Source organism: Gymnoscopelus braueri, assembly GCF_963280865.1.
Source record: "Gymnoscopelus braueri genome assembly, chromosome: 13".
NCBI classification, from domain to species: Eukaryota; Metazoa; Chordata; class Actinopteri; order Myctophiformes; family Myctophidae; genus Gymnoscopelus; species Gymnoscopelus braueri.
In genome coordinates this window covers 41,460,833-41,487,591 of record NC_137615.1, presented here as the reverse complement: position 1 = coordinate 41,487,591, position 26,759 = coordinate 41,460,833, and the positions used below count along the sequence as shown (strand labels likewise).

Genomic DNA, 26,759 nt, shown 5'->3' with positions numbered 1-26,759 from the left:
AATGCAGTGATATGCAATTCACATGCTGTGATAGTGAGTCTAGGCCTACTAGTAGTAGTAATAGTTGTTGTTTTTGTTTAATTTCTTTCTTTCTTTCCTTCTTTTTTGTCTCCGCCGGAGGCGGAGAGTATGTTTTCGCTTCGTCCCGCTGTGTGTTCACCTCCCTCCTAGCCAAGCTAACATTGGGCAAGCTCCACGTGACACGTGTCAATATGTTGACACCAATGCCTTTGATTGGCTAGAGGGACGCATGACGAAATAAAATCCTATAAATAGGTGTGTCACTTCAAAAAGCCATTAATGGTTTTTGAAGTGAGGTAAGACAGGATCAATCAGTCTTGATTGGAACAGTACCTTCCAGTACAAATCACCCGTCCGTGCGTGTGTGTGTCCCTCTGAGAACACCTAACATTGGTCAAGTTTCATGTAATATAAATATATAAATAGCTTAGACAGGAACAGTACTATCCAGTACAAACAGAGATCACAGCTGAGATCACACAATGCAACTAACTCCCATTACGCAAACTGAAGAAGCAGTAAATCATCGTCTGAAACCTGATGAAGAAGCAAAGGCGCAGAAGGCCAAAGCTAAGAAACGAGACAAAGAACACTAAACAGAGACAAAGAATCCCTAAATGACAAAAAAAACGATAGCACAGGTCTGCTGGCGGAGACTTGTGCTCCGAGGAGCACATTTTCTAGTTTTTTTTTTTTTTTACAGTGGTGGTTGTTGGTGGGATTAGGGATTTTACTAAGAGGTATGGTATTTGAAGAGGCCTGCTTTGGAACTTCAGCTAGAACATCTCATACTGTCACATCTTCACCAGCCAGTAGAGGGAGTCCTTTTCCATGGACCAGGTGACAGGTACTCCCACCATCAACTACAGTAGCATACAGTACATAAAATAGTAGTATTTGATGCATAGTCACTAATGTATTCTTATGCATCAGCCTGTTTGTTATACTTCATAAAAGGTAGGTTTATAGCTCTATATTCTACTACTACTCATTGCTGTACTGTGTTTGTTCAATAACAGGAGTCTCCCTGTCTCTCCGGCTCTTTACAGAAAATGCATTTTCAAGTCAGGATACCAATTTTATCCAATCAGTAGAGAGAATTTGGGTCATATCAAAGACTCAGCACTCAGCATCAAGTCCCTGCGACATACTAGCGTCATCATTTCCAGGGGGTGTACTTGTACATCAAGCTGCCTCACGCTACAGAAACAGGAGATAGGCTCCTGACCTATGGGCCTCATGGCTCGGCAAGCCTTACTTACTCAGTAGAGAGAACTCAGGATACAGATTAAAAAAGTGAAATAGGAAGTGATGACACAAAGAAATGAGCCGACAACATTGGAACTGGAACACTATACAATTGAAGCTGATAAATGGGTACTCTCTCATGATTGGCTGAAATTGGCAACCCACCTGAAATGTGTTTTCTCTCAAGAGCTGGAGAGACTGAACAAACATTCTATCCATAACAAACACTCACATAGCAGTGTCTTTAAATTATTCATCACATTCCATAAACTGATACTTGAATACCATATTGCAGTTATCCTGATACATTGATACCTGATCATTTACTGCCATTGCAATGTGGTGCTACGATGTCTTGTTGCACTGTTGATTTTGTATCTGTACTGATTGTTTAGTTTCATGTTCTACTCCACTTTTGGCAGATCAGTTTACACTTCCACGCTGCATCTGCTATCATGTAAGGTGGATAGTTGAACACTGTGAACTGTAGGCCTACTGAAGTTAATTGAATGCAAACACCTTCTCTCCCCTCTGTTGCCTTCATGGTTTCAATAAGGGGGTCTTCATGGTTTCAATAAGGGGGGAATAACTGAAAGGCGTGAACTGTCAACCCTCATTATAATGAGTACTCATATAGAAAATAGCAGAACTACTATTGCAATGCTTTGTGAGCTTGTGGTGGCTGGATCACCAAAGTGAGAGCAAGCTGTCAAATCTAGGTGTCACAGATCAATTATGAAGATTCAGCAACTGCATTGCCTGGAAACCGGTCCATAGTCCCACCCCCCAACTATGACCTAATACCAGTGGAAACCACATCTTTATGGAGCTTTGCCCATGTCAACACATTGTAGAAGTCTATTGACAGAGATCAAATATGACATTTCATTAAATCTGGTGTGTGTAATTATTTGATTACACATCTTTTTCTATTCTTTCATTTTTTATTTGAAATATTTTAATGATAGAGAAGTGTAGAACCGGCAGACTTTTCAAAAGAACCAAAGTTATGAGCCACATAAGTAATGAGTTAAAAAAAAGAAAACCAATCGTTCTAAAATGGTTATTCATAACACCCTGTACAATAGCAAATAGGACTGCCAAAAATCCCCAGGATTTAAATAATATAGCCTACTCCAGACCATTATCACCATGTACTCATTTGTGTTCTTCTCATTAAAAGAAGGCTATGCAGTGCTATTTCAGGGCTGACTATGATATTCGATAAGCCAACTATATTGAAATAAAGGCTTATTTTCAACATGTTGGTGAAAGCAGAACTTGAAATGAAAACCATTCACCTGCCAAATGCTGGTGATTTCTGTTGGCTGATTCCACAATCCACTCTGTCACCATATGAGTACTTTGGATTCTAAAGAATTAGACTGGCTTAAATTATGTATTGATTCACCACTCTGGAGTTGCCTATAAGTGAACCTAACAACTATAAAGATCCTGTCCATGACCATGCAGTCAATTCAAACCTCTTTCAAACAGCTGTGGTTAAACAGAACGCTGATCCTCCGTTCATCTCTCCCGGCAAGCTCAGTCCATTTCCTACTCCTTCCCCTCCTCCCATGCCTTTTTCACTCCCCCTCTCTCCTCCCATCTCTCTGTCAGAGTTAGTCTGATTGGCCGGCTTTAGACCTTCATCAAACGCATCCTCGTCGATGTACAACAGAGGCGCCTCCTCCTCCCATATCTTCACCTCCTTCGAACCTTCCTCCCCCACGGGCGACGGAGGGCCTCCTCCCTCTCCACTCTCGCCCTCGGCGGCGAAGGTGCTCATCACCACCGCCTCCTCGTCCCTCACTCCCTCCTCCGCCTTGCCTGCCTCCCCCCCGCCATCGCCCTCCTCCCCGCGTAGTTTGACTGGCCCCGCCCAGGCGTCGTCACCCTCTCCTCTGCCTTTGCTCTTCCTCGTCCACTTGCCACTCCGGACGCTGACGCCCAAGTGCTTGGACTGGCTCCGCCTCCTCCGCCTGACGAGCAGACAGATGCAGATGACTCCGCCCACACACATCACCCCGGCCAGGAGAGCCACAATCACGATCCAGAGCAGCGAGAGTCCTCCGTTCTCTATAAGGACTGGAGGTAGGGATGTCGCTGGTGGGGTGGGGGCCGGAACGATGGGACCCCTACGGGTCTTTTTGAAAGGGGTGGTTGTTGAGAGTTGTGAAGGCACACTAGTGATGTTGGGTGTGAGGGACATGACTACATCATCATCATCATCATCATCATCATCATCAACAACAGCAACAACAGTGGTGGCGAGATCAGAGGCTGGTGGAATGGATGCGGTTTGGGGGGTGGTGGATGGTGGCGACGTTGTAGTGGTGGTGGTCAGTGCATCTGTCGGGCCCTCTGTGGTTACGAGAGCAGTTTCTGACACGGTCATGGTCAGCGCCTCGGCCGGACCCTCCATGGTTATGAGAGCCTCTTCTGACACGGCCGTGGTCAGCGTATCGGCCGGCGTAGCTGTAGGAGCTTCACTGTCAATTGTATCCACAGTCGAAGAAGTTGTTATGTCTAACAACGGATCTGTCGCAGCGGTGACTTCAGTTACGGCAGTGTCTTGAGTTACAGCTGCTGCAGGTTGTCCCACGTCTGTGGTGCCATCCATGGATGTAGGGTCCTCTGGTGTTGTGACATCCTGAGCAGGTGGACTCGTTATTATGTTCATGTAAGTGACATCCTCGGATTCTTCTGTTGTCTCAGCCCCCTGAGCAGGTGGACTCGTTATTAGGTTGATGTAAGTAGTTTCCGCTGGTGTTCCTTCATGTATGGGAGATGTGATGACATCTCCAGGCGAGACCGTCTCTTGGGCATGGAGAAAGGACAGAGCGAGGGACAGTGACAGGAATAGAACCAGACTGTGAGTTGACCGGAGCAGAGCCATGTTAGGTGATGACATGGTTTGGTGGTGACCTTATCCAGAGAGGTCGTGGGTCAGAGTTCAGTTCACTCAGATGATCTTTGTGTTCTTGAAGCGTCAGTGAAATGACTTGTGTCAGAGCTGAGCCGAGTCACAGCATCCTTCATCGGTTCTGTCTTTTTTTCTGTAACAAGCCAAACCGTCACTTTGTGAGTTTGGAACTTTTTGTTCCAGTACCTCTTCAACGTTCACTGCGGTGTTTGGTGGCGGAAGAGACACAACTCTTTGCTTCCTGTTTCTTCTCTAACATCAGTTCTTGAGCTCACTGCTGGATATTTCAAGAGTTGCGTGGGAAGCTGCAGCATTGATGAACCCAAACTGGACAGATAGAGAAATGAACAGAGTTATACGTTGTCTATCAAACACTCGTCCACCCATCATTTTTGTTCACTTTCTTAGTGTAAACTTTCTTTGTGTAAATTTGAGGAAGTGAACAGCTGCTGTTTATTTTTGTCCACAATTTTACATTGAAATGTAAATGTCGATAATAATGTGAATAACAAAACATTTATACGAAAACCACAGTTGAGAATATATTGAATGCAAACAACCCAAAACCTGTAGAAATGCCTCATGTTGATGTGTCAAAAAACTAACCTGAACTTTTTAAAATGCTCTTACTATGTATTGTGTATCATAAAACGTACTAAAAGTAGCATGTGAATATAATTCAATTCTTACAAGTCTTTAAGGAAGTCCAAACCAAGTAGTGCACTTACTCACATGTGATGGGTGGTGTGATGGAGACAAATCCCTTTTAAGACCCAAGTCACACAGCGTCTTTGTGCATGTGCTGTGCCTTGCACTAATTCACATACAAAACAGTATTCCTTTCCTCTTTTCTCTTCTTCATTTCTCTCTCTCTCTCTCTCTCTCTCTCTCACACTCACTCACTCACTCACTCACTCACTCACTCACTCACTCACTCACACTCTCTCTCTCTCTCTCTCTCTCTCTCTCTCTCTCTCTCTCTCTCTCTCTCTCTCTCTCTCTCTCTCTCTCTCTCTCTCTCTCTCTCTCTCTCTCTCTCTCTCTCTAGCTTCTGTGTGAAATGATTTGGGTACTGCTGAGATAGGTGGAGCTGGATATTTGCCCAGACACCCTGAGCCTGTTTTGTTCATGCCGTCATGTTGCTATACTTTCTGCAGAGAAAAAGGAGAAGTTTGTTCCACAAAGGGAAGCTGACATGTATCCTGATTTTGTTGTTGTGCACGTTTGTGCATGTGGGAGTTAAATGACATTATATCTGCAAAGAAGACATTACACTTTAAATTATCTTGCGGAAAAGTCCTATAATCACTTAGATTTGAGATTTTAGCTCGTGTTTATCCACTGCTTAATTTGGGCCTCAAAGACTTGAGGCATTATTCCGAAAGTAAATCATTCTATATTTGCATAGTGCATTTCATTTATTGCATGGAAAATAAAACGGATGCCTGGTTACAACAACAATTAAATAAAATGGTCAAACAGGCTTAAGTTTGAATAAGACCTCACATTTAAACATTATTAAACATTATTTTGGGTATGTGAGCTTGTAGATAGGCTTTAAACCCTATATACTTAGTTGACTGGAGTCCCACAGTGCTCTATACTAGGCACCCTAATGTTTTCCTTCTACACCAAATATCTTCCCCGATTTATGCAACGTTTGTGAGCTTGCAGATCCGCTATTTTCGCTCAGTGTTCACCCCAGAATTGGGACGCTAGGTTTCAAGTGATTCAGTGGTTGAGTTGTACAGTGGTGTAAAGTAACTAAGTAAATGTACTCAAGTACTGTACTTAAGTACAATTTTGAGCTTGTAACTCTGCTATTTTCAAAATATTTGTATACATTTGAAAACGTGTGAAATGGGTAATGAGTACTTTTACTGTTGGTACTTTAAGTACCTTTTGATACTCAAGTAAATTTTTAATTCCAGACTTTTACTTGTAACAGAGTATATCTATATTGCAGTATTGATACTTTTACTTAAGTAAAACATGTGAGTACTTCTTCCACCACAGGGAGTGGGTGGGGAACCTCTCAATCTAACGTTGACACGAGGTGTTACTCATATCCGTCCTCCACCCAACTTTCATTTCTAAACTTTGATGGGAACCCATCAGAAAAGTGCGACAGCTGCAAAACACCTCTTCACCCTCAATTGTATCCTACTTTCTGTGTAACGCTCTGCTACAAGTTAGTAAAGATACAGATTTGGGACTTTCAAAAGCATGCTAAATTAAATACCCATGTTTTCACCATAGAGCAGTGGTTTTCAACCTTTTTCACGCCAAGGACCCCTAAATGGATATATATTTGGCCGCGGACCCGCATCTGAAAATGTTTTACGCCAGGGACCCACAGAAGCAAAGATTTGAGTTAAAATGTTCGCTTAAAAAATGGATATATATACTCAAAGATATGCACACATTTTCAAGATTGTGAGCTTGTAGATCTGCTATTTTTGAATAGCCAAAGCTAAGTGGTTAAAATGATTGTGACTCTATGTTAACTGATTTCCCTGGGGACCCCCTGGTACCCAGCCAAGGACCACTGGTGGTCCCCGGACCACTGGTTGAGAACCACTGCTGTGTAGAGGACTCCAAAGTTCACCTGTTGTTGTGATCGTTGTTTATGTGGGTTGTGTGTGTGTGTGTGTGTGTGTGTGTGTGTGTGTTTGTTTAGTTTCTACTTCCTCTCTCTCTCTTGTTGTGAATGACTGACAGACAGTTTGACTGGTTGTCATGTTGTCCTAGTTTAGTTTTTTTTTCATGTTTTCTTCCTTAAGTCTTTCTTCCGTAAGCCTTTCTCGTTCCTCGGGCTGCACCCCGCGGGCCAGTGTTGGATGGGGGCGCATTATCAATAACAAACCTATGATTGAAACTATTAACAGCTGATTATAGTGAAGAATGGGATCATTTATTCATCCCCGGTCCTATATGAGCTCTCCTATAGTATTAACCACATGAACCTTAGGCTAGCGTCCCTTACAGGTACAGCATGTCATAATAGGGACGCCCCTGTGGGACTCTGGTCAACAAAGTATAGTCTTGAAGTGGTTAAAAGCAGTGGTGGAACGTAACTAGGTACATTTACTTAAGTACTGTACTTAAGTACAATTTTGGGGTATTTGTACTTTACTTGAGTATTTTTACTTCTACACTTCTAATACTTGTACTTTTACTCCACTATAATTATTTGAAAACTTTAGTTAGTAGTTACTTTTCAGATATAAATTATGATATTATGGAACATACATTAACCACTTTAGCCCTATTTTATACACAGGCTATTTGAAAATAGCCGATCTACAAGCTCACAACGCGTCGCAATGCGATGCGTTGTGAGCTTGTAGATCTGCTATTTTCAAACACTTTAGTACTTTTACTTTTGGTACTTTAAGTACATTTTGATGCCAATACTTTTATACTTTCACTCAAGTAATTTTTTTATTCTGGACTTTTACTTGTAACAGAGTATTTCTATATTGCAGTATTGATACTTGAGTACTTTTTCCACCACTGGTTAGAAGAGGAAGAGGTTGTCACAAGCCCAGATGGACGTAAAGGGGTTCACTATCTAATGGATACCTCCACTGTACCAGAATGAATTTGAAACCTCATGAACTTACAATCATCAAACCTGTACCTATGAAGCCAGCATGATGAATGACCTTTGGCCATTTGCACTTACATTCTATTCTATCATTTCAGCTCTACTTTTAACGCAATGAAAACATGATATATTCACTTGAACTGACTTGGACTTTGGAACAACAGTGGCCTTGTTCTTTGGATCAGAGACTTCCTCTCTAACCGACCACAGAAAGTCTGTCAATGAAAATATGTCTGATCAACTTACCGTCTAATACAGGATGTGTTCTATCGACTGTATTGTTTTCTTTTTACGCAAATGGAAACCTTATCCAAGAACAATAATGCAGGTTGTATAAGTATGCTGATGACATGCCATGGCCTTAGTTGCACCTCACACACGCACACATACACACACACACGCACACACACACACACACGCACACATACACACACACACACACACACACATACACGCACACACACGCACACGCACACGCACACGCACGCACGCACGCACACAAAGCAGTGTTAGGATTGTAATTCACCTACAAGAAATGTTCACAGTGCCTTTATCATCCCAGAAGACTCAACAGTTTTTATGACGTGAATGTGAACCATTAAAAACTGTGTAGAAGACTCTGATCTAGAATGTGTAGCCTACTCATTGTTTATTTTACATCGTTGCAGATTAAGCAGTAATGCCCAATGTATTCTCCGTTGTACGAGGTTGTCGCACACACCGACAATAGCAGATCTACTGTACGATGTGTCACATACCTCAGACCTGAGTTATCTGTACATCTGGAACAAAACTCTAGGCTGCCACTGGCAATCAAAAAACTCCTTTATCCCATTTACTGTAGATCTGGAACACCTACTGTATACGTTGTTATACTGTACCTTTCAAGCCGGGAACACCTCTGTGTGTAGTTGTTGTATACAGTATAGTATATTATCGTCTCTGTCGGGTGGAAACCTCATTAATTATGTCCAAAACTGTTACTTTTCAGGATTCAAATGTTAAAATAGCAAAAGTAGCAGATCGACAAGCTCGAAATGCGCCGCGTTTCGGGCTTGTAGATCTGCTAATTTTGATGCTTTTGTGTGACGCTGTAATATGATCAAGTAGGGCGTTAACTTATGAAAAAACACCAAAAGTTAGAATATGGAGGCAACTATATAGTATATAGCAACATAAATGTTTTGTTTTTCTGAACAGGGTGAAACCTCCTTGGCAGAGATCATACATTTTTCGATAAAACCACAAACACTGCAATACGCATATAAATATGACTATTTACTGTGTTTATAATAAATCCACACCATCAACATTTAATGAACATTTATTTACAATCAAATCTACTTGAACATATCTGTGAATGAACAAAAGTTCCAAAAGCAACATTTGCCATTTAAAAAATCTACAAAAACAAAAAAACAGACACAAATAATTATGATATATCATCCACCTCAAGAAACGAGAAACTGTAAGGTTGCCATGACAAGGATATCTACTCACTGATCTTTGGCTTTTTATGGTAGAACTATATGGGAACAGACCAGCTCAGTGGCCTTGTGTATATAGTGTCCGACCTGAGACTGGGAGGTCGGGATTCGATCACCGGCAGACTATAAAAAATGACTATTAAAATTGTACCCAATGCCTCCCTGCTTGGCACTTAGCATGAAGGGTTGGATTGGGTAAATCCATACGCTTTGGGCCATATGGCTCGGCAAGGCTTACTTACTTACTATATGGGAACAAATGATGTTCCGTGAAACTAGTATGTGGCATACTGTACAACAAACAATTTATACAACTAATTAGCAATTGCTTAGGCAATATTTATAGGCATCCATTTTTATTTACAATAGTTTTTCATACAGTATACTGTAAATATACAAGTAGTGTGAAACCCTCTATCACTGATTGCTCTGCGTATAAATAAAATGTGTTGCTGTTGTATCTCACGTAATGCCAATTTCAACTCCAACCACCCTCCCACAACCACATAATATGTGGTTGTGTTATGATTAACTTATGAAAAGTTGCTGTATATAATGCAGCAACTTTTCATTGGTTAATCATGTTTGGTTTTGAGGTTCTTCTGGAAAAGGTTTACCATTTGCATACCAAAAATCTGTGATGTCTTTTTGAGTCACTTTGGGCCACAGGCTCTCTTCCTTCCTTTCCTTCCTGCCCTCCCTCCTTCTCTTGCTCCTGTGGTCCTCTGTCTGTCTTGGCCTCTCTGCTAAACTGTCTTGCCCCACCATGGTGCTGTTGGCATACCAGAACTCCACCTGCTCTTCCACAGATGACTTATGAGCCACCCACAGATTCTGCAAGTCGTCTCCTTTCGCTGCCTCTGGTGGTTGCTCTCCACTCCCCCTCCTGTCCCTCTCTCGCTGCGCTGACAGACGCAGCCCAAGCCAGATAGTCAAGCCCAGAAAGAGAGCCGCTGTCACTCCCAGCACCCACAGGGTGATGAAACAGACCAGTTTAGAGGAGTGGGGATGTGACCGTCTCTCCTCTCCTCCCTCTTTACACTCCGGAGAGCTGAAGTCGCCATCTTGGACCGTTTTCTCATAAGGAGTCCTGTTGATGCCGGTTGGAGGCGTGTGGTTGTTGCTTTCCACAGGGTCTAGAGTTTTGTACATTTTGATTTCTGTGGGGTTGATATACAGTGGGGTGTTTCCTCTGGGCTGTGCTTCCCTGAATGCTTTGTCGTTCTCCGACATCACTGTGTTGTTTGACTCTTTGTGGCTCTTAGCAACGTCCGCTGGTTGGCCAACAGCTGACGTCTGTGTCACGGCGGTTTGACTGACATTAGCGGCTCGTCTGTTGTCTCCTTGGGAACCAGTGTTCAGGTCACTGAGAAAGGCTGAGCTTGTAGTTGCTGTCAGTCTTTGGTCAAACGTGCTGTTGGCTGTAGGCAGGGTTGTGGAAGCAACCGGCCCGGTGTTGGACTTCACATCAGGAGGTGATGTTGTTGAGGCATGTGAGGTTGGCTCAACGGTAGAGTCAAGCACGGGGGTTGCAAGGAGGTAAGGGAGGCAGAACAGCAGGGGTAGCAACGCTTCTGTCATCATCTGCCTTTCAGATAAACACTGAACAGTGACAGACAGAAACTTCCGTTATCACTTTTGCAAGTCAACATCCTGTTGTAACACACCTTGCTTAACGATCCATCGCACCAAACAACCACCCAACTAACTCGGTGGACTTCATAATGACGATTGACGAATGATGTTAGAAAAAACAAAAAAAAAGAAGCACCTACCTGATTTACAGTGTCTTATCTCATTTGTTCACATCGCATCTCCACTGCCTCTTCTTCCCCTTGTGACAGGATTTCCTCTTTAGCTGACACGCTCCCACCCAGCTGATGGCTCACACAGGATATATCTCATGCACACACACGGCCACGCCTCTGCAAACTGCAGCGAGGACCAGTGGTGGATTTTTTTTTTATGTTATACTTATGTAAAAGTATCAATATTGCAATGCAGAAGTATTCTGTTACATGTAAAAGTCTGGAATTCAAATTTACTTGAGTAAAAGTACAAAAGTCACGTTGTGAGCTTGTAGATCTGCTATTTTCAAATAGTCTAGGTATAAAAGTAACTAGTAGCTAAAGTTTTCAAATAATTGTAGTGGAGTAAAAGTACAATATTTGCCTCTGAGATGTAGTGGAGTAGAAGTAAAAGTATAGACAATTGGATTACTCCAGTAAAGTAAAAGTACCTCAACATTTTACTTAAGTACAGTACTTGAGTAAATGTACTTAGTTACTTTACACCACTGGCGAGGACGCAGAGTACAAACGAAAGAAGGAGGGGGAAAATGTAGAAAACTGTTACACAGACCCTGGTCGGTTGACCCCGGTTTGTTCATTTCTAATCTATAGTGAGGAAGCCGGCAGTTAGATTTCCATCACATGGGGTGACTGGCTGAGGCAGGATGTGGTTTTGTGTGGCGGTGCCTCCCTGACGAGCTCCACGTAGTTTCAGGGAACCTATAGAGAACATTAGCTATCAAACTTTTTCAAGTCAAGGATCGGATCCCCAAATAGATTTTTATTTGGCCGTGGTCCCTCATCTGAAAAGGTTTCATGCCAGGGACCCCCCAGAAGAGAAGATCTATGTTCAATCTTTTTCAAAAATATTTTCAATATAAAAAAAAAAAGAAAATCCAAAATAGCAGATGTACAAGCTCGCAGCTGGGCACAAAGTGACACGCTGTGAGCTTGTAGATCTGCTATTTTGGAATAGCGAACGTATGGATAAAGTGTTTGTGATGCTTTATTAATTGCTTTTGCTGGGGACCCCCTGGAACACCCCCGAGGACCCCTGGGGTCCCCGGATCCCACTTTGAGAACCACTGACCTAAACAATAGGTAGCAGATATCAAGTTCCTCTTGTCTCTTGTCAGCGATGCTAATGCCTGATTTACAGTTGGTTGCGCATCGTGTCTCGCACCGCAAATAGCAGATCTTCAAGCTTGTGAGCTGGTAGATCTGCTATTTCCAGTGCGAGATACCGGTGCGCAACTAAGTATGTGAAATGCTTTACCGACTGGTGTAGGTTGCCATTGCGAAAATGTTTGAATACTTTTGCCTTCCTGAATTTGCCTGACGACACTAGTAGACCTATTGTAACTCCATGGCTGAATTCATGAATGGTCATTGGTTCCTCTCCCCATACAGAGTAGGAGGAAATATTGCCAATGGCAGAAGTTGATACACTGTATATAGTATATCCAATCTTTAGAGGTCAGCACAACAGAAATAGAGCACATGGGTTAAAGAAGGAAATGACTACTAACATAGCTAAAACTAAAGTACAATCACTGTCCCTTGTAGACACACTGTGCTCAGGTAAATAAACCAATGAACCAAAACCTTGAAATGCTTTTCTGATTCCTTCAGCATCCCTCAAGATCCTACTCAAAATGTTATTGTGGATGAAAGAAATTAAAAGTTTGTGTGTTTTTAAAGCCTTTTCTCTTTCTTTCCCATATTGGCATATCCATTTAGTAGCTCTGTGAGTGCTTTTTCATTTTCTCTCCACCCGGGGTATTTTGGCCCTCAGCTGGTACCATTGGCTGTCCCGGTTTAATTAGGGATTGTCTCGGATTACCAAAACCCAGATTGACATAATCTGTTTTGTGCCACTGACACCAAGAGTGTGTGCTACCGGTGTGTGGATAATATCGCAGCCAACTGCTCCAAAATTCCCAGACTTGACAGCAGCGCAGTGTGTGTGTGTTTGACACATCGGGCCAGACCCCACTCTGGCACATCATAGCCTCTCAATGGAGGGGGAAGAGTCAACCCCACCCGGGAGCGATACAGAGCAGAGTGAGACTTCACAGGAGGAGGTGGTGGCAGGATATGAAGAGGTGGAATGGAACGGATTCCTCCAGGGGGCGGCGGTGGCGGCGGAGGACGAAGAGGTGGTGGAGGAATGGAAGCCTGGCCAACCAGCCACCCCGAAGCAGGTCCTGAGGATCAATAGATACACTAGAGGTGGGTGAACGTTGCTGCGTGGCCCCCAAAGTTACAACATGGGCCTTTGTGGGTGTGTGTGTGTGTGTGTGTGTGTGTGTGTGTGTGTGTGTGTGTGTGTGCACACGCGTGTGTGTACGTGCGTGCGCGCGCGTGTTGGGGATTTTAGGCTCAGGAGTGGACACTATGCTTCTACGTCTGATTAAAGCTCAGGATTAGTCAATGATGCTACACCCAATTTGTTAATGCATGGCGCACGCACATAGCTTGCATGTACGTGTGTGTGTGTGTGTGTGTGTGTGTGTGTGTGTGTGTGTGTGTGTGTGTGTGTGTGTGTGTGTGTGTGTGTGTGTGTGTGTGTGTGTGTGTGTGTGTGTGTGTGTGTGTGTGTGTGTGTGTGCACGCGCGTGCGTGTGTGTGTGTGTGTGTGTGTGTGTGTGTGTGTGTGTGTTTGTGTGAGCGCGTGTGTGTGTGCGTAACACTACCATATTTTTTAATTAATTTGAAGTAACATGAAGAAAGAAGTGTCTGATTTTATTGTTAACATATTTGATTGTTTCATAGATGTTGGTTGTTACCTTGAAAACCTGTAATTTTTGGCAAGCAACACTGTCATGAGATGGCGTTCACATTAAGCTGAACCACTTATGCTCTAGAAGAAGATGAATGGCAAATATAAAATGGCCCCTATGAACAGAAAGTAACAGAAAAAGTCTGTCCAAACATAAAAGAAGAGGTTTATGACGAGAAGATACCTTTTTATTTAAATTATTTTTTGTGACCAAATTTTTATTTAAAGGGGAAATCCACCCATTTTCAATATTTAACTATGTCATTAATATAGCATAAAGGAGTTGTGTGGAAATAAGAAAAAATTTAAAAAAAAATTAACATTGCAAAAAAATTTAACATTGCAAAAAAATTAACATTGCAAATTACACTGTGATGACTCATCATGGTGTAATTTGCAATGTAAATTTTTTTGCAATGTTAAATTTTTTTGCAATGTTAATTTTTTTTTTAATTTTTTCTTATTTCCACACAACTCCTTTATGCTATATTAATGACATAGTTAAATATTGAAAATGGGTGGATTTCCCCTTTAAAGTGTAAGAGAAATTACTTTGTATTCAAGTCGTGTATGCATAGGCAAACAGTTCACACAGAGTCCCACAACAACTTAAAGAAGTGTGTCTTTTCAGTGTATAGTGGTCATTAATGTACTCGTATCAGCCTCTTCCTCTGACCTGGCGACCAAAAGCATGATGTACTTCATATAACAGAATAATTTTAAACAATAAAATAAAATGAAAAATCATTGATTAATTGATTGATTGAATACTTTATTAACAGTTTGCAAAATAGTACAGTGGTACGATTATATATATCCGATAATGATGCTAAAATATGAAGAAAAAAAAACCTATGGGCTTGTTTCCATTGTGGTCCCATGTATTCAATTCATCAAGACATTTAAAGACATAATACAATAAATCATCTAGCAATAAAAGTATATGTACAGAAAACAATTGGAGGGTGGGGGGGGGTCATTTCTGGTGTCAAGCTTAGAGGACTTTTCTAGGACCAGTTGCAAATTTTAGACAGGTGCTCTTTTATGGCGGTTTTGAAGTAGGGTAAAGCCAGTCACACTTTTTAATGGCTGTTGGTTTGGCATTACACATTTTGGTGGCATAATAGTCAAACGAATTTAACCCCATGTTTGTGCTGAATCTGGTTTGAACGAGATCAATGTAGCTCCCTCTGGTGTTGTGTCTGTGTGTGTCTCTCAAGTTGTTGAAGTGGTTTGAACCTTGAGTATCTTGAAGACCAGGCCCATTGCAAGTTGCTGTATACTCTGTCCTCTACCTACCTGAGCCATCCCACCCTAGCATAATGAGCAGGGGTTAGGTGAGTTGTAGGTGTGAGGTAGTAACCTGATCAATTTGTTTTGAGAGGTCTGATGTTTTGTTTTAACGCCTTTGTGGTGCTAGAGTACCATGAGGTGCATGCATAATCAAAATGACATTGTGTTAGTGCTCCAGCTAGTGTCCTCAGTGTATTCCTACTGACCAACGAGGAGATGCTGCCCAAAAATCTTGTTCTTTGGTTGACTTATTGGTTACTTTTGTTGCCATTTTTTCACTCTAAAATACAAACCACGTAGGTGATTTCTTCTTTCCTTGTGATAGCATTGTCACCCACTTTGATCATATCAATCATTATGTAACTGTACCTAATCTAACTGCTTATTATATTATTATTTTTTAGCGTACAGCACAGGGCGAAGAGGAATGATATATATTCATATATATGATATATATTCATATATATAATATATATTCATATATACATAAAGAATATATTGTTGTTGTCTGGCAGAAACCTTTTATCTCCACATTTTAACTTTTTAATGTTTTATCATAAATTGATGGCCTGCTTCATCATACAAGAGTGTCGCACAACAGTAGTGAATATAGCCGATCTACAAGCTCACACCGCAGCATTGTGAGCTTGTAGATCGGCTATTTTCACTATTTTTAAATGTTTTTTTTTTTACAATTTCAAAATGAACAATTTTGGACAAACAAGGTTTTCAACGATATATATATATATTATACATAGTATTATGATGATGAAGATGCAGACCATCAGTTTTTGAAGACCCAGCTGCATGTTTGGCTTTTCTTTCAATGTTCTTCATCCCTTTATTACTCCTTAATCTTTATCTTGTTATCCATGATCCTTTCTTTTCATAACAACTATTACTTCACTATTGCTTTCTTTAGACAGAGAGGGGTTGTGTAAATCTCACACCTCACAACAATTCCATTTGATTGTGAGGAAATGATTAAATTCATTAGCCTATGAAATCTCCACTTTCACCACAATTCGATTCAGTCCGGTTTGATTTGTTTTTATTCAAACTTAATTTCAGCTCATGAAAATACATTGAATTCACAAATTTGACTGGATGAAGTGAAATTAGTCATTAGTGGACTGCAGACAAGAACTGATAAGTTCTGTCATAGATTCATCTTTCATTGAATTTCATTTTGGCCAAAGAATAGTCCATTATAAAAGAGCTTTTGATTCCAAATGGCATTAATCACCATCTTCGGATCGAAGCATCACGATGCATTAATGATTAATGCATGTTTATACTCCTGTGTGTCACAGTCTAAAGGGGTTTTCAACTGATTGTGAGCCAGGGACCCCCATCCTGGGGGCCACTGTTGCGTTGGGTGGGTATGTGGGCAAAGATTAGGTGTTTTCTTGAGTTTCTGTTTTTGCTGACTAGCTCATGCTCATTGTACACAGTAAACTCAATCTGCTTTACATTAAAGGATAACAAAAAATGAGTATCCAAATAAAACAATGGCTACATATCTATGCATTAAATGCATAGATTTTTTACAGAATGTTTTACATAATACGTCTTCAAATTTTGAAGACGTATTATGTAAAAACAAACAGATACAGTATACCGTGTACAGTGTTTGCTGTTTATTACTTTAGAGGTTGCGGTTGTCGTATGTTTATTTACATTTTGTCCTTAAAACACCTCTAAACTTGCCTGATTAATTGAGTCAGTGTTAGCTTAAAGCTGCACTATGTTTCCTCTTCTACCCCTGATTTGAACCAGTTTCCTGCGCAAGAGCTGAACATTTTGCCATTGAGCTATTAAATCAAATCTTGACCATCAGGTCAGAATTTGTGACAGATCCTGTGTCTAGATGAGACATGACCTTTGACATGATCTAAATGTCTCAATACTTATTTAGCCTATGTTTGGCATTTCTCAACTGCCCTTGTCTAAATTTCAAGTAGACCTGATAGCCTTTGTAACATTATTGACAAGACGCCTAATACTTCGCAAACTCCGCCATCCCATACACTATGTTTAAAAGATATGTCTTATTATTTACAGCTCGAGAAAATTTGATATACGATGAGAGGCTCTTCTAGGAAATTTCATGAGGCATGGGATCCTTGCTTATACAGAGAGAATTATTTTCCCAGTTATTATTGATAAAATTACATTTTATTCATAAAAAAGAAAGTTACATAGTGCCGCTTTAACAAAACGGTGCATAATAAGTAGCTATCTCTCTAGACAGATCCTCAAAAAGAAGAAGATGATGATTATTTCATTTTATTTTTTATTCTATGTATTTTACCGAATGGGTTCCCATATTGATAGGTAAGAGACATTTTGATTTTGTTCGTAAATCAATCTGTTGTCCATGGACTTGGCTATAGATTTTTCAAATCAATCTGTGCTTTAAAATGGATTAAAATTCAATGATTATGTAACTTTCTGTTTGCCAGAATTGTATGTTCTGTCTAATTTAGACTTTGTAGAGTTGTGGCAATCCATTATTTTCATCGAGCTACACTGCCATGCAATAACACTGTATAACTTAGCCATATAAAATGGTCAGTTATTCAGTGACAATTTTATTTGTCTGTTAATAAAACAACAACTGATGCACAAACTCCAAGTGGCATGCTACGGCCCCCACTGTCTCTTGGGGGTAGTTAGAGACAGACAGTGCTAATTGGGGGTTAGGGTTAGCCTGGCACTAGCCAGACCGACAACACACGGATCCACTCACATGTGGGAATCTGTGAGTGAATCCACGCCATCAGTCCGGCCAGCCGCTGCCGGAAAATGCACTCGCTGTCCCTCTCTGGCCGATACCAGGCCAGGTTGGTTGAGATGTTGCAGCTGGTGTTGGCACTGTGGGTTGCCTACAGGCCTGGCTCCTCCTGCTCTGAGCAGAAGTGGGGGCTTTTCTGTGCGTTGCGTCGTCGTTGCTGCTGGGCACAAACATCTCACTGGCTAGCTATTATTATGCATTTATTTTACCAAAATGTAGTAATGTAGGTAATGTCTACAACCATGGCCACTAGAGGGCAACCAATAACCAAGTGTAAAACAACAGTGAGCACAAGCTGGAATATGCCCATCAGCTATTTTTGATTATCTGTGAATTAAATAAAAATAAAATACAATGAATGAATGAATGAATGAATGAATGAATGAATCTTTATTTTGAACATGTTAAAAACAAAAAAATTAATAAATGCAATAAATTGCAATAGCCTACAGCCTCTCAGGCAACAACAAAACTATAATTTTACATGTTCAAAAAGGAGTAGGTTGAAGTATAAAACGTATTTGATCCTACCCCTTCTTTCCGCTTCCTTCAGCGTCATCACATTCTTTATCATATACCCACATGGTATACCCTTAACTAAACCAATTATTTCAAATTAAATAAAGTAATCAATATAAATATATATACACATATCCATATACATATATATATAAACATATATATATACACATACATACACATAAACAAGTATTTACACATTCTATAATTATTATCTACATCATCATCAATACAATTGTCTTAGTAACCTATAGATTATTACTGTATTCTTCCTCCCTATACCTCATAATAATACATTCTTTATATCTTTTTTAAACCGGATCACATTTGAACATTGCTTGAGTTCCACATTCATACTGTTCCATAGCTTAACACCACATATAGATATACAGAACGTTTTAATGTCGTCCGAGCACCTTGAGTTTTGAAATTTAACTCCCCCCTTAAATTATAGCAACCCTCTCTATCAGAGAACATCACCTGGATATTACCAGGGAGCTGATTATTCCTAGCTTTGTACATTATAAGGGCAGTTTTATGTTCTATAATATCCCTAAATTTTAAGAGATTTGAATTTAAGAATAATATATTTGTATGATCTCGGTATCCAGCTTTATGTATTGTTCTTATAGCTCTTTTTTTTAAGTATAACTAACTTATTAAGCGAAGATTTATATGTATTTCCCCAAACCTCTGAACAGTAATATAGATATGGTAACACCAGGGAACAGTAAAGCATGCGGAGTGATTTATAGTCCAAAAAGTGCTTTGCTTTGCTCAGAACTGCAATGCTTCTTGATAGTTTAGTATGTATATATTTAATATGAGATTTCCAGTTCATTCTATCATCTATTATCACCCCAAGAAATTTGTTTTCAAAAACTCTTTCAATATCGACCCCATCTACTTGTATATTTACTTGATTATCTATTTTATAATTACTAAATATCATGAATTTAGTTTTAGCTAAATTTAAAGACAATTTATTTCTATCAAACCACCGTTTTAACTTGCACAATTCAGAAGTGACCAGGTCCAAAAGCTCCTGTAAATTAGTTCCAGAACAAAAAATATTTGTGTCATCTGCAAATACTACCATTTTAAGTATTTTAGATACATCACACATATCATTTATATATGTTACAGTATGATTGGAGAACCAGGACGATTGAAGAAAGCGCGCTCGTTTTTACCACCCACCCAGCAATTCTGTAGAAGCAACACTAGAGGGAGCCACAAGCCAGGCTTGTGCACAAACATATATGGCCGCGACTACACACACACAGTCACACACACACACACACACACACACGCGCGCGCGCGCACACACACGCGCACGCGCTCATGCTTTTTTTGGTTTATTGAAAGCAGGACTGTTAAGATACTTTTATTGTGTTCTGGCTTTTGTTTTACTTTCTCCCTGACACACACACACACACACACACACACACACACACACACACACACACACACACACACACACACACACACACACACACACACACACAGTGATCCATGAAAAGAACTATTCTGTCCCTATCGGTTTACAACTCGAACGGCGCTGTGTCGACTCAGCAGAGCATCGGCTGGTCAGGGCGGGCACTCGCGCCTGGAGGCGCGAGGGCGCGCCTCCTCGGCCTCAAGCTCTGCTGAGTCAGCGCGCCTCCGTCATGGACAAGCGTGTGCGTGTGAACGCGTGTTCAGCGTTCCCCTAGCGTAGCTTCCTGGTTGCTATGTGGGGGGGAACAACAAAAGACAGGTCTGCGTCGGCGTCGCATCAAAGCCCCGCCTCGTGGCGCCGCGTTCTCCTTCTCCTCCTCCTCCTCCCCCTGAGCCTCGCGTAATAAACCCCCGCCTCGCAGCGCTGCGTCCTCCTTCTCCTCCTCCTCCTCGCGAACCTCGCTAATAAACCCTGTCTCGAAAAGCCCCGCCTCGCCCCGAAGCCCCGTGCCTAAAAACGAGCGCTCTGTCTTCAATCGTCCTGGTTCTCCAATCGTACTGTGACATATATAATATAAACAGTTTCGGACCCAATACTGACCCCTGGGGGACTCCACAAGCAATGTTCAAGCATGTTGACACAGACTCACCCAACTTCACAAATTGTTTCCTATCACTCAAGTAGCTTCTCACCCATTGTAAAACTATTCCCCTAATCCCATATCTTTCCATTTTATTAATTAATATGTCATGATTAATAGTATCAAATGCTTTTTTTAAATCTATAAATATCCCAGCTACATACTTGAATTCATCAATAGAGTTGGTGATTTCTTCAACTGACTCCATTAATGCCATTGTTGTTGATCTGTTTGCTCTAAATCCATATTGGCTATCGCTGAGTAGACTGTGTTTTTCAATGAAATTATCAAATCTGTTATTGTTATTACAATAAAATATGTCATGCCCAAAATAGGGATACCAGGTTGAAAGTGGTAATAAAATAAGAAGAAGAAGAAGAAGAAATATATATATATATATATATATATATATATATATATATATATATATTGGATGTCCTGTATGATAAGTTGGCTTACTACCATTCTGTTTGGCAGAGTACCTGTGTTCTCCAGGGGACAACATATACAACATCAACTTCTCCCGGTTCAAGATCAGGGACCTTGAGAGTGGAGCTGTCATCCTGGACATCAAGAGAGGTACTGTTACTGTGTGTTTCTATTACTTATTCACTTAACAACTTGAATCTAACCTATTATCTGCCAAGATATTTAGGTGTAACCCATGGAAATACAGTCAACTAGTTCACGGCCCAGGAAAATACGGTCAGCATCAAATAGAATAGGGTTTAATAGGTTCTATGCACAGCAGCCATATTGGAAATAAATTGGGCCCTTAACAGGACTTAACAATTATACTAATTAAGGCTCTGTTCCATTCTGGTCAAACAGAGTCAGGGTGCTGATATTGTGCATGTGTGCTCACTGGAAACACTCTGCTACACTAGTGGGTCTCATTTGTGTCCTTGAGGGAGTTCAAAATGGCCCCCTATGGGTCTGTATCTCTGAGTGGAACCAAATGGACCCATTTGGTTCCATTTGTACGCTCTCAGAGTAATGATTGTCCTTGAAATTAAAACGTTTGAGAACCACTGTGCTACACCAAATGGAACAGAACCTTCATTGAGAGACGAGAAACCAGTGGCCTTGTGGTTAGAGTGTCTGCCCTGAGATTTGGAGGTGATGGTTCAATTCCCCGGCGGCGGGGTCATACAAAAGACTATAATAATCAGACCCCTGCTTGGTACTCGGTATAAATGGTTGGGTTAGGTGTACTTGTGCATCATGGCTGGGCGGTGTACTTGTACATCAAGATGCCTCACGGAAACAGAAGATAGGCTCCTGCCCTACTACGCTTACTGTCCCCAATAGGTGGCATAGTTTCACTTTTCAACACATTCTTGTATTCATCACAGTAGGTACTGGGGGCTTAGTTGTGTCCTTTGAAATGTCATCCATGTAAATATTCTCACATTTACTGATGGAATTGGCACATATAAACTCAATCTGCTTTACTTTAAAGGACAGTACTTTGTGGACCTCACAAAATTGCATTTCGCTTCTTGTACCTGTACTGTATATGAAGTGACAAATTAAACCTTCTTGATTCTTAAAACGTAGTATAAATATAAAAAAATGCATACATATGCATTTTAAGTTCTAAGGTACAGAACAGCATGCACAATGTTTGCCATTAATTGCTTTAGAGGTTGTGGTTATCATATTTATTTAGGCTACATTTCGTCCTTAAAACACCTCGAAACGTACCTGATTAATTGAGTCAGTGTTAGCTTAAAAAAGTGTGAGGTTAATAACTATAATAAGTAACAGACATTTGGATTTAGTTCATAAATCAATCTTTTCTGATAAAGCTGTGCTTTAAAATAGATGATAATGTAACTTTAACAAAAAAAACGAGATGAAACACGCACGCACACACGCACGCACGCACGCACGCACGCGCGCACACACACACACACACACACACACACACACACACACACACACACACACACACACACACACACACACACACACACACACACACACATACACATACGCACACACACGCACACACGCACACGCACACACACGCACACACACACGCACACACACACACACACACACACACACACACACACACACACACACACACACACACACACACACACACACACACACTAGTTAATACAAAATCATGCAGTTACAGTATAAGTAAAATCTCTCTTTCTCTCTCACTCTCTCTGTCTCTGTCTCTGTCTGTCTCTCTCTCTCTCTCTCTCTCTCTCTCTCTCTCTCTCTCTCTCTCTCTCTCTCTCTCTCTCCCCCCCTCTCCCCCCCTCTCTCTCTCTCTCACTCTCACTCTCACTCTCTCTCTCTCTCTCTCTCTCTCTCTCTCTCAGACATCAGAGACATCAAGCCAGAGGATATTCCTGTAGGAAGATTCATACGATATCATTTCTCTCCTTCATTCCTGGCCGTCCATGAGATAGGGGCTTTGTAAGTCAATCCCACACATTGTTTGGTTAAACGACCACTGCTGTGTGTGTGTGTGTGTGTGTGTGTGTGTGTGTGTGTGTGTGTGTGTGTGCGCGTGTGCGTGTGTGTGCGTGCGCGCGCGTGTATTTGTGTACCGTTGCTGTCGGGCAGAAACCTATTATCTTCATATTCTAACTTTTTGTGTTTTTCCTAACTTAATCCCCTACTTGATCATACTACAGCGTCACACAAAAGTAGCAGATCCGCAAGCTTCAAACACAGCGCTAAGTGACACGTTTTGAACTTGTAGATCTGCAACTTTTTGCTATTTTTGAATTTGAATCCTGAAAAGCAACGGTTTTGGACATATGAGGCTGTCGCAGACAATAGCAGATCGACAAGCTTGTTGTGAGCTTGTCGATTTGCTATTTTCAGCGAAAGCTTCCCCCACTGTAACAGAAAACAGAAAAGCCCATATAGGGTTCAAGTGGTCAAGGTGGGTGTCCTTGACATGAAAGAGTTTGAGAACCACTGATATTATAGCAACATAAGTGTTTCAGAAAACTGTTAGGATTTAGAAGACATTTTGTAGAATCGGAATCTCAGGCCTTAATGGGTTAAGCGGTTAGTTAGTGGTTAAAGGAGTAGTTCACCCAAAATATGACTTATTTTCTATCAATTACACACCCCATAAAGCATTGAATTCATGGAGATTTTTTTGTTTTTGTCTTATTCCTAAGCCAATAATTTGATGACCGGCATTCTCTCCGAGACTCAAAGAGTCTCCTTTGAGTCTCCTACCGGATACATTAGAATCTTTCCGCCGGTAATCAAATTATTGGCTTAGGAGGAATGCGACAAAAACAAAATAATCTCCATGAATTCAATGCTTCATGGGGTGTGTAATTGATAGAAAATAAGTATTTTGTTGGGTGAACTACTCCTTTAAGAGCTGCCCCTTGTGTTCCAGGCTGGAGTTCAGCGTGGGCAGTGAGGCGGTGAGTTGCTTTCGACTGATCGAGAGGCACTTCTTCAGAAACCTGCTGCTCAAAACCTTTGACTTTGACCTGGGCTTCTGCATCCCCCACAGCGTCAACACCTGCGAACACATCTACTGCTTACCTGACTTAGAACCTTCCATAGGTGAGTTTTAGCCTCTATACTTTCAACCCGGCATCCCTGTTTCATGCATGTCATTTTATACAGGCACAACATTCACAAAAAGTCACAAAGTTTGCACACAACGTGTCACAAAGTGTTGTGAGCTTGTAGATCTGCTTTTTTGTTGAGCGTTCGCCTATTATGACGTGCCCAGAATAGGGACGCTACGGTTCATGTGGTTAAGTGGTTAACATGCGCTCGCACGCACACACTCAGCCACGTGCACAAACCCATGCGCTCACACACAGAGATCACACATTGAGATCACTCACTAGTGGTCCAACTTCTCAAACTTTGTCAATAAATAATTAACACTAAATGTATACAGTATGTATTTGGCCACAGACCCCCATCTGAAAATATTTTGTGCCAGGTACAAGATATATTTTTCAAAGATATTCCCCATTTTTCAAATTTTCATTCAAGATTTTTTGAAAATAGCAGATCGGCAAGCTGTGAGCTTGTAGATCGGCTATTTTCGAATAGCCGGAGTAATAGGGTTAAAGTGGTTAAAGCGGATTTTAACCACTGCCCTCACCCTACTCTCACCTCCTCTACATCAAACCTTAACCCTGATTCTACACCTTTACTCTCTCTGTTCCCATTGGCCAGTGGACGAGATCATCGCCAACCCCTATGAGACGCGCTCGGACAGCTTCTTCTTCGCCAACAACAATCTCATCATGCATCATAAAGCAGAATACTCCTTCAAGCCCTGATGCGGAAGCCCTAAAGAAGCCACATAATTATGTTTCTATGTTTTGTATTTGTGCGTCATCATCGTAGTCTCACCCACAAGTTAAACGAGTACAATGTTTATTACTGCATTTATTTGTTCTTGTTTTTTTTTCATGAGTTCAGAATGAGGAAGAAAAAACCTCTAACCAAAGGAGTGTGTGTGTGTGTGTGTGTGTGTGTGTGTGTGTGTGTGTGTGTGTGTGTGTGTGTGTGTGTGTGTGTGTGTGTGTGTGTGTGTGTGTGTGTGTGTGTGTGTGTGTGTGTGTGTGTGTGTGTGTGTGTGTGTGTGTGTGTGTGTGTGTGTGTGTAACTAAAGGCAACAGAATCGAAGAGCATTAGACATTTGTAGAGAAGAGAGAAGATCATGTAAAGAAGCATTGTGACATGCTATCATCTACCTGCACAAGTAATAAAAGATGCGTTTTTCATCCTCAGCTCTGTGTGTGCGCAAAAGTAACAGATCTGCAAGCTCTTGTAGATCTGCTACTTTTTGCTATTTTTGAATTTGAATCCTGAAAAGTAACAGTTTTGGACATAGGACAAAGCTCTGCATTAACGCAATTTCAGATTTTTTTTAAAAAAGTGTTAAAAGTTAAAGCTCTATATTCTGATTGTAATTCTATAGATGGTTTGTATACATGTACAGTAGTAGCGGGGGTCTCTGCATCTAATTGTTCTAATTACTCTCTCCTGATAGGACATAATTGGTATCCTGGCCTGAAAATGTATTATTAAAGAGCTGGAGACACAGTTAGAACCCTGTTAGTGAACAGGCACTCTAGCAATGATTACTATTAGAATATAGAGCTATTTAGCATTTATTTTCACAAAAGAAAATCACTTAATGTACCTTTAACTGTTTGTGAATACAATTTATTGTTAATCTCATATTATGTAAATACTTTTTGCACATCATACTATAGCTTTAGAACAGATGTAACAGGTATTTGATTTTTGACATAGATTATTCTAGACAGATAAAGCATCAACACAACATGGTAATTGTTTATACCTCTGATTTTGTGCTGGATACTGATTATAATCATCACTTAATATAATATTTATCTAGTGCCCATAGCATCACATACTTGCGCAGCCCTTTACTTCCACTGGACAGAGCATGATCCAAGTCCAATACACAAAGGATTATAGTCACTAATTTTACTCATTATGATCTGGATTGGTTTAATAACTCATCTGCAAACTGCAAGTTTCAGCTCATCAAAACCAATTGAAAACTCTGGTGAAAAGGACTTTATTCAATCATGTGTGCCACCCGTATGAGTTGCAACAGGAACCTTTGGTATGCTGTGTTAAAATGCAAATCAAACAACTATACCATATTGTACACACTGTATCACTAGAAAAAGAAAAAACAACACAAAATATGTTTTCATGTTAAACATTTTGAATACAGCATATGATTATAAACAAAGGAGTAAAAGTAATAGATTCATGAAGCCCTGGAAATGTAATAGGTTTTAGAGTTGAACATGTCAACTCAGTACCAACGGCTCTAAGGCAATCAGGACTGTCACCATGGTCCAGTTTATAGTGTGTGGCCATAGAGTCTTCGCATTACCAAAGAATATATATATTTACGCTCATCTGTTTTCCTTTTCATTTTGTCCGGCCAACATAAAAACCACGACAGGGACATTCTAACTAGTAAACAAGAGTGTTAGATTTAAAGAACCCACTGATCACTTCATTATTTTTTGGTATAAATATAAAAAAAAATACTTTTGTCTGTTTTCTTTATTATTATTGATATTCACAGTCCAATTTCAAAGTCAGTGGTGTACTGGTCCTGAACAGTTGGTAAAATTTTGTCAGAGAGGAGAGTTTCTCCATTTTTCTACCTCAGCCATGTACACTGCCTTTCCTC

The 26,759-nt window shown here is 40.7% G+C and overlaps 3 protein-coding genes across 4 annotated transcripts; 1 reads left to right on the top strand and 2 right to left on the bottom strand.

Moving 5' to 3' along the window:
- Positions 1 to 2,184: 2,184 nt before the first annotated feature.
- On the bottom strand, positions 2,185 to 5,088 carry LOC308098203 (uncharacterized protein). Of its 2 annotated transcripts, none has more exons than XM_080446462.1 (2): positions 4,924 to 5,088; positions 2,185 to 4,522 (listed from the first exon to the last, which is right to left on the bottom strand). In XM_080446462.1, the coding sequence occupies exon 2, from the start codon at positions 4,181 to 4,183 to the stop codon at positions 2,759 to 2,761; it is 1,425 nt and encodes a 474-aa protein (XP_080302588.1). In that variant the 5' UTR covers positions 4,184 to 4,522; positions 4,924 to 5,088; the 3' UTR covers positions 2,185 to 2,758. The 2 variants fall into 2 exon arrangements, with proteins under 2 accessions (XP_080302588.1, XP_080302587.1); XM_080446461.1 differs by having other exon boundaries at positions 4,928 to 5,088.
- Positions 5,089 to 9,138: 4,050 nt separating this feature from the next.
- LOC308098367 (uncharacterized protein) lies at positions 9,139 to 11,153 on the bottom strand. The gene is made up of 2 exons (XM_080446691.1): positions 11,068 to 11,153; positions 9,139 to 10,894 (listed from the first exon to the last, which is right to left on the bottom strand). Exon 2 carries the CDS (start codon positions 10,874 to 10,876, stop codon positions 9,872 to 9,874), a length of 1,005 nt encoding a protein of 334 aa, XP_080302817.1. The 5' UTR covers positions 10,877 to 10,894; positions 11,068 to 11,153; the 3' UTR covers positions 9,139 to 9,871.
- A 1,947-nt stretch (positions 11,154 to 13,100) lies between these two features.
- On the top strand, positions 13,101 to 24,852 carry LOC308099592 (protein unc-119 homolog A-like; the record flags this gene model as incomplete). The annotated part of the gene is made up of 5 exons (XM_080448329.1): positions 13,101 to 13,314; positions 21,032 to 21,133; positions 22,897 to 22,993; positions 23,943 to 24,115; positions 24,746 to 24,852. The coding sequence occupies 5 exons, from the start codon at positions 13,101 to 13,103 to the stop codon at positions 24,850 to 24,852; spliced, it is 693 nt and encodes a 230-aa protein (XP_080304455.1).
- Positions 24,853 to 26,759: the final 1,907 nt, after the last annotated feature.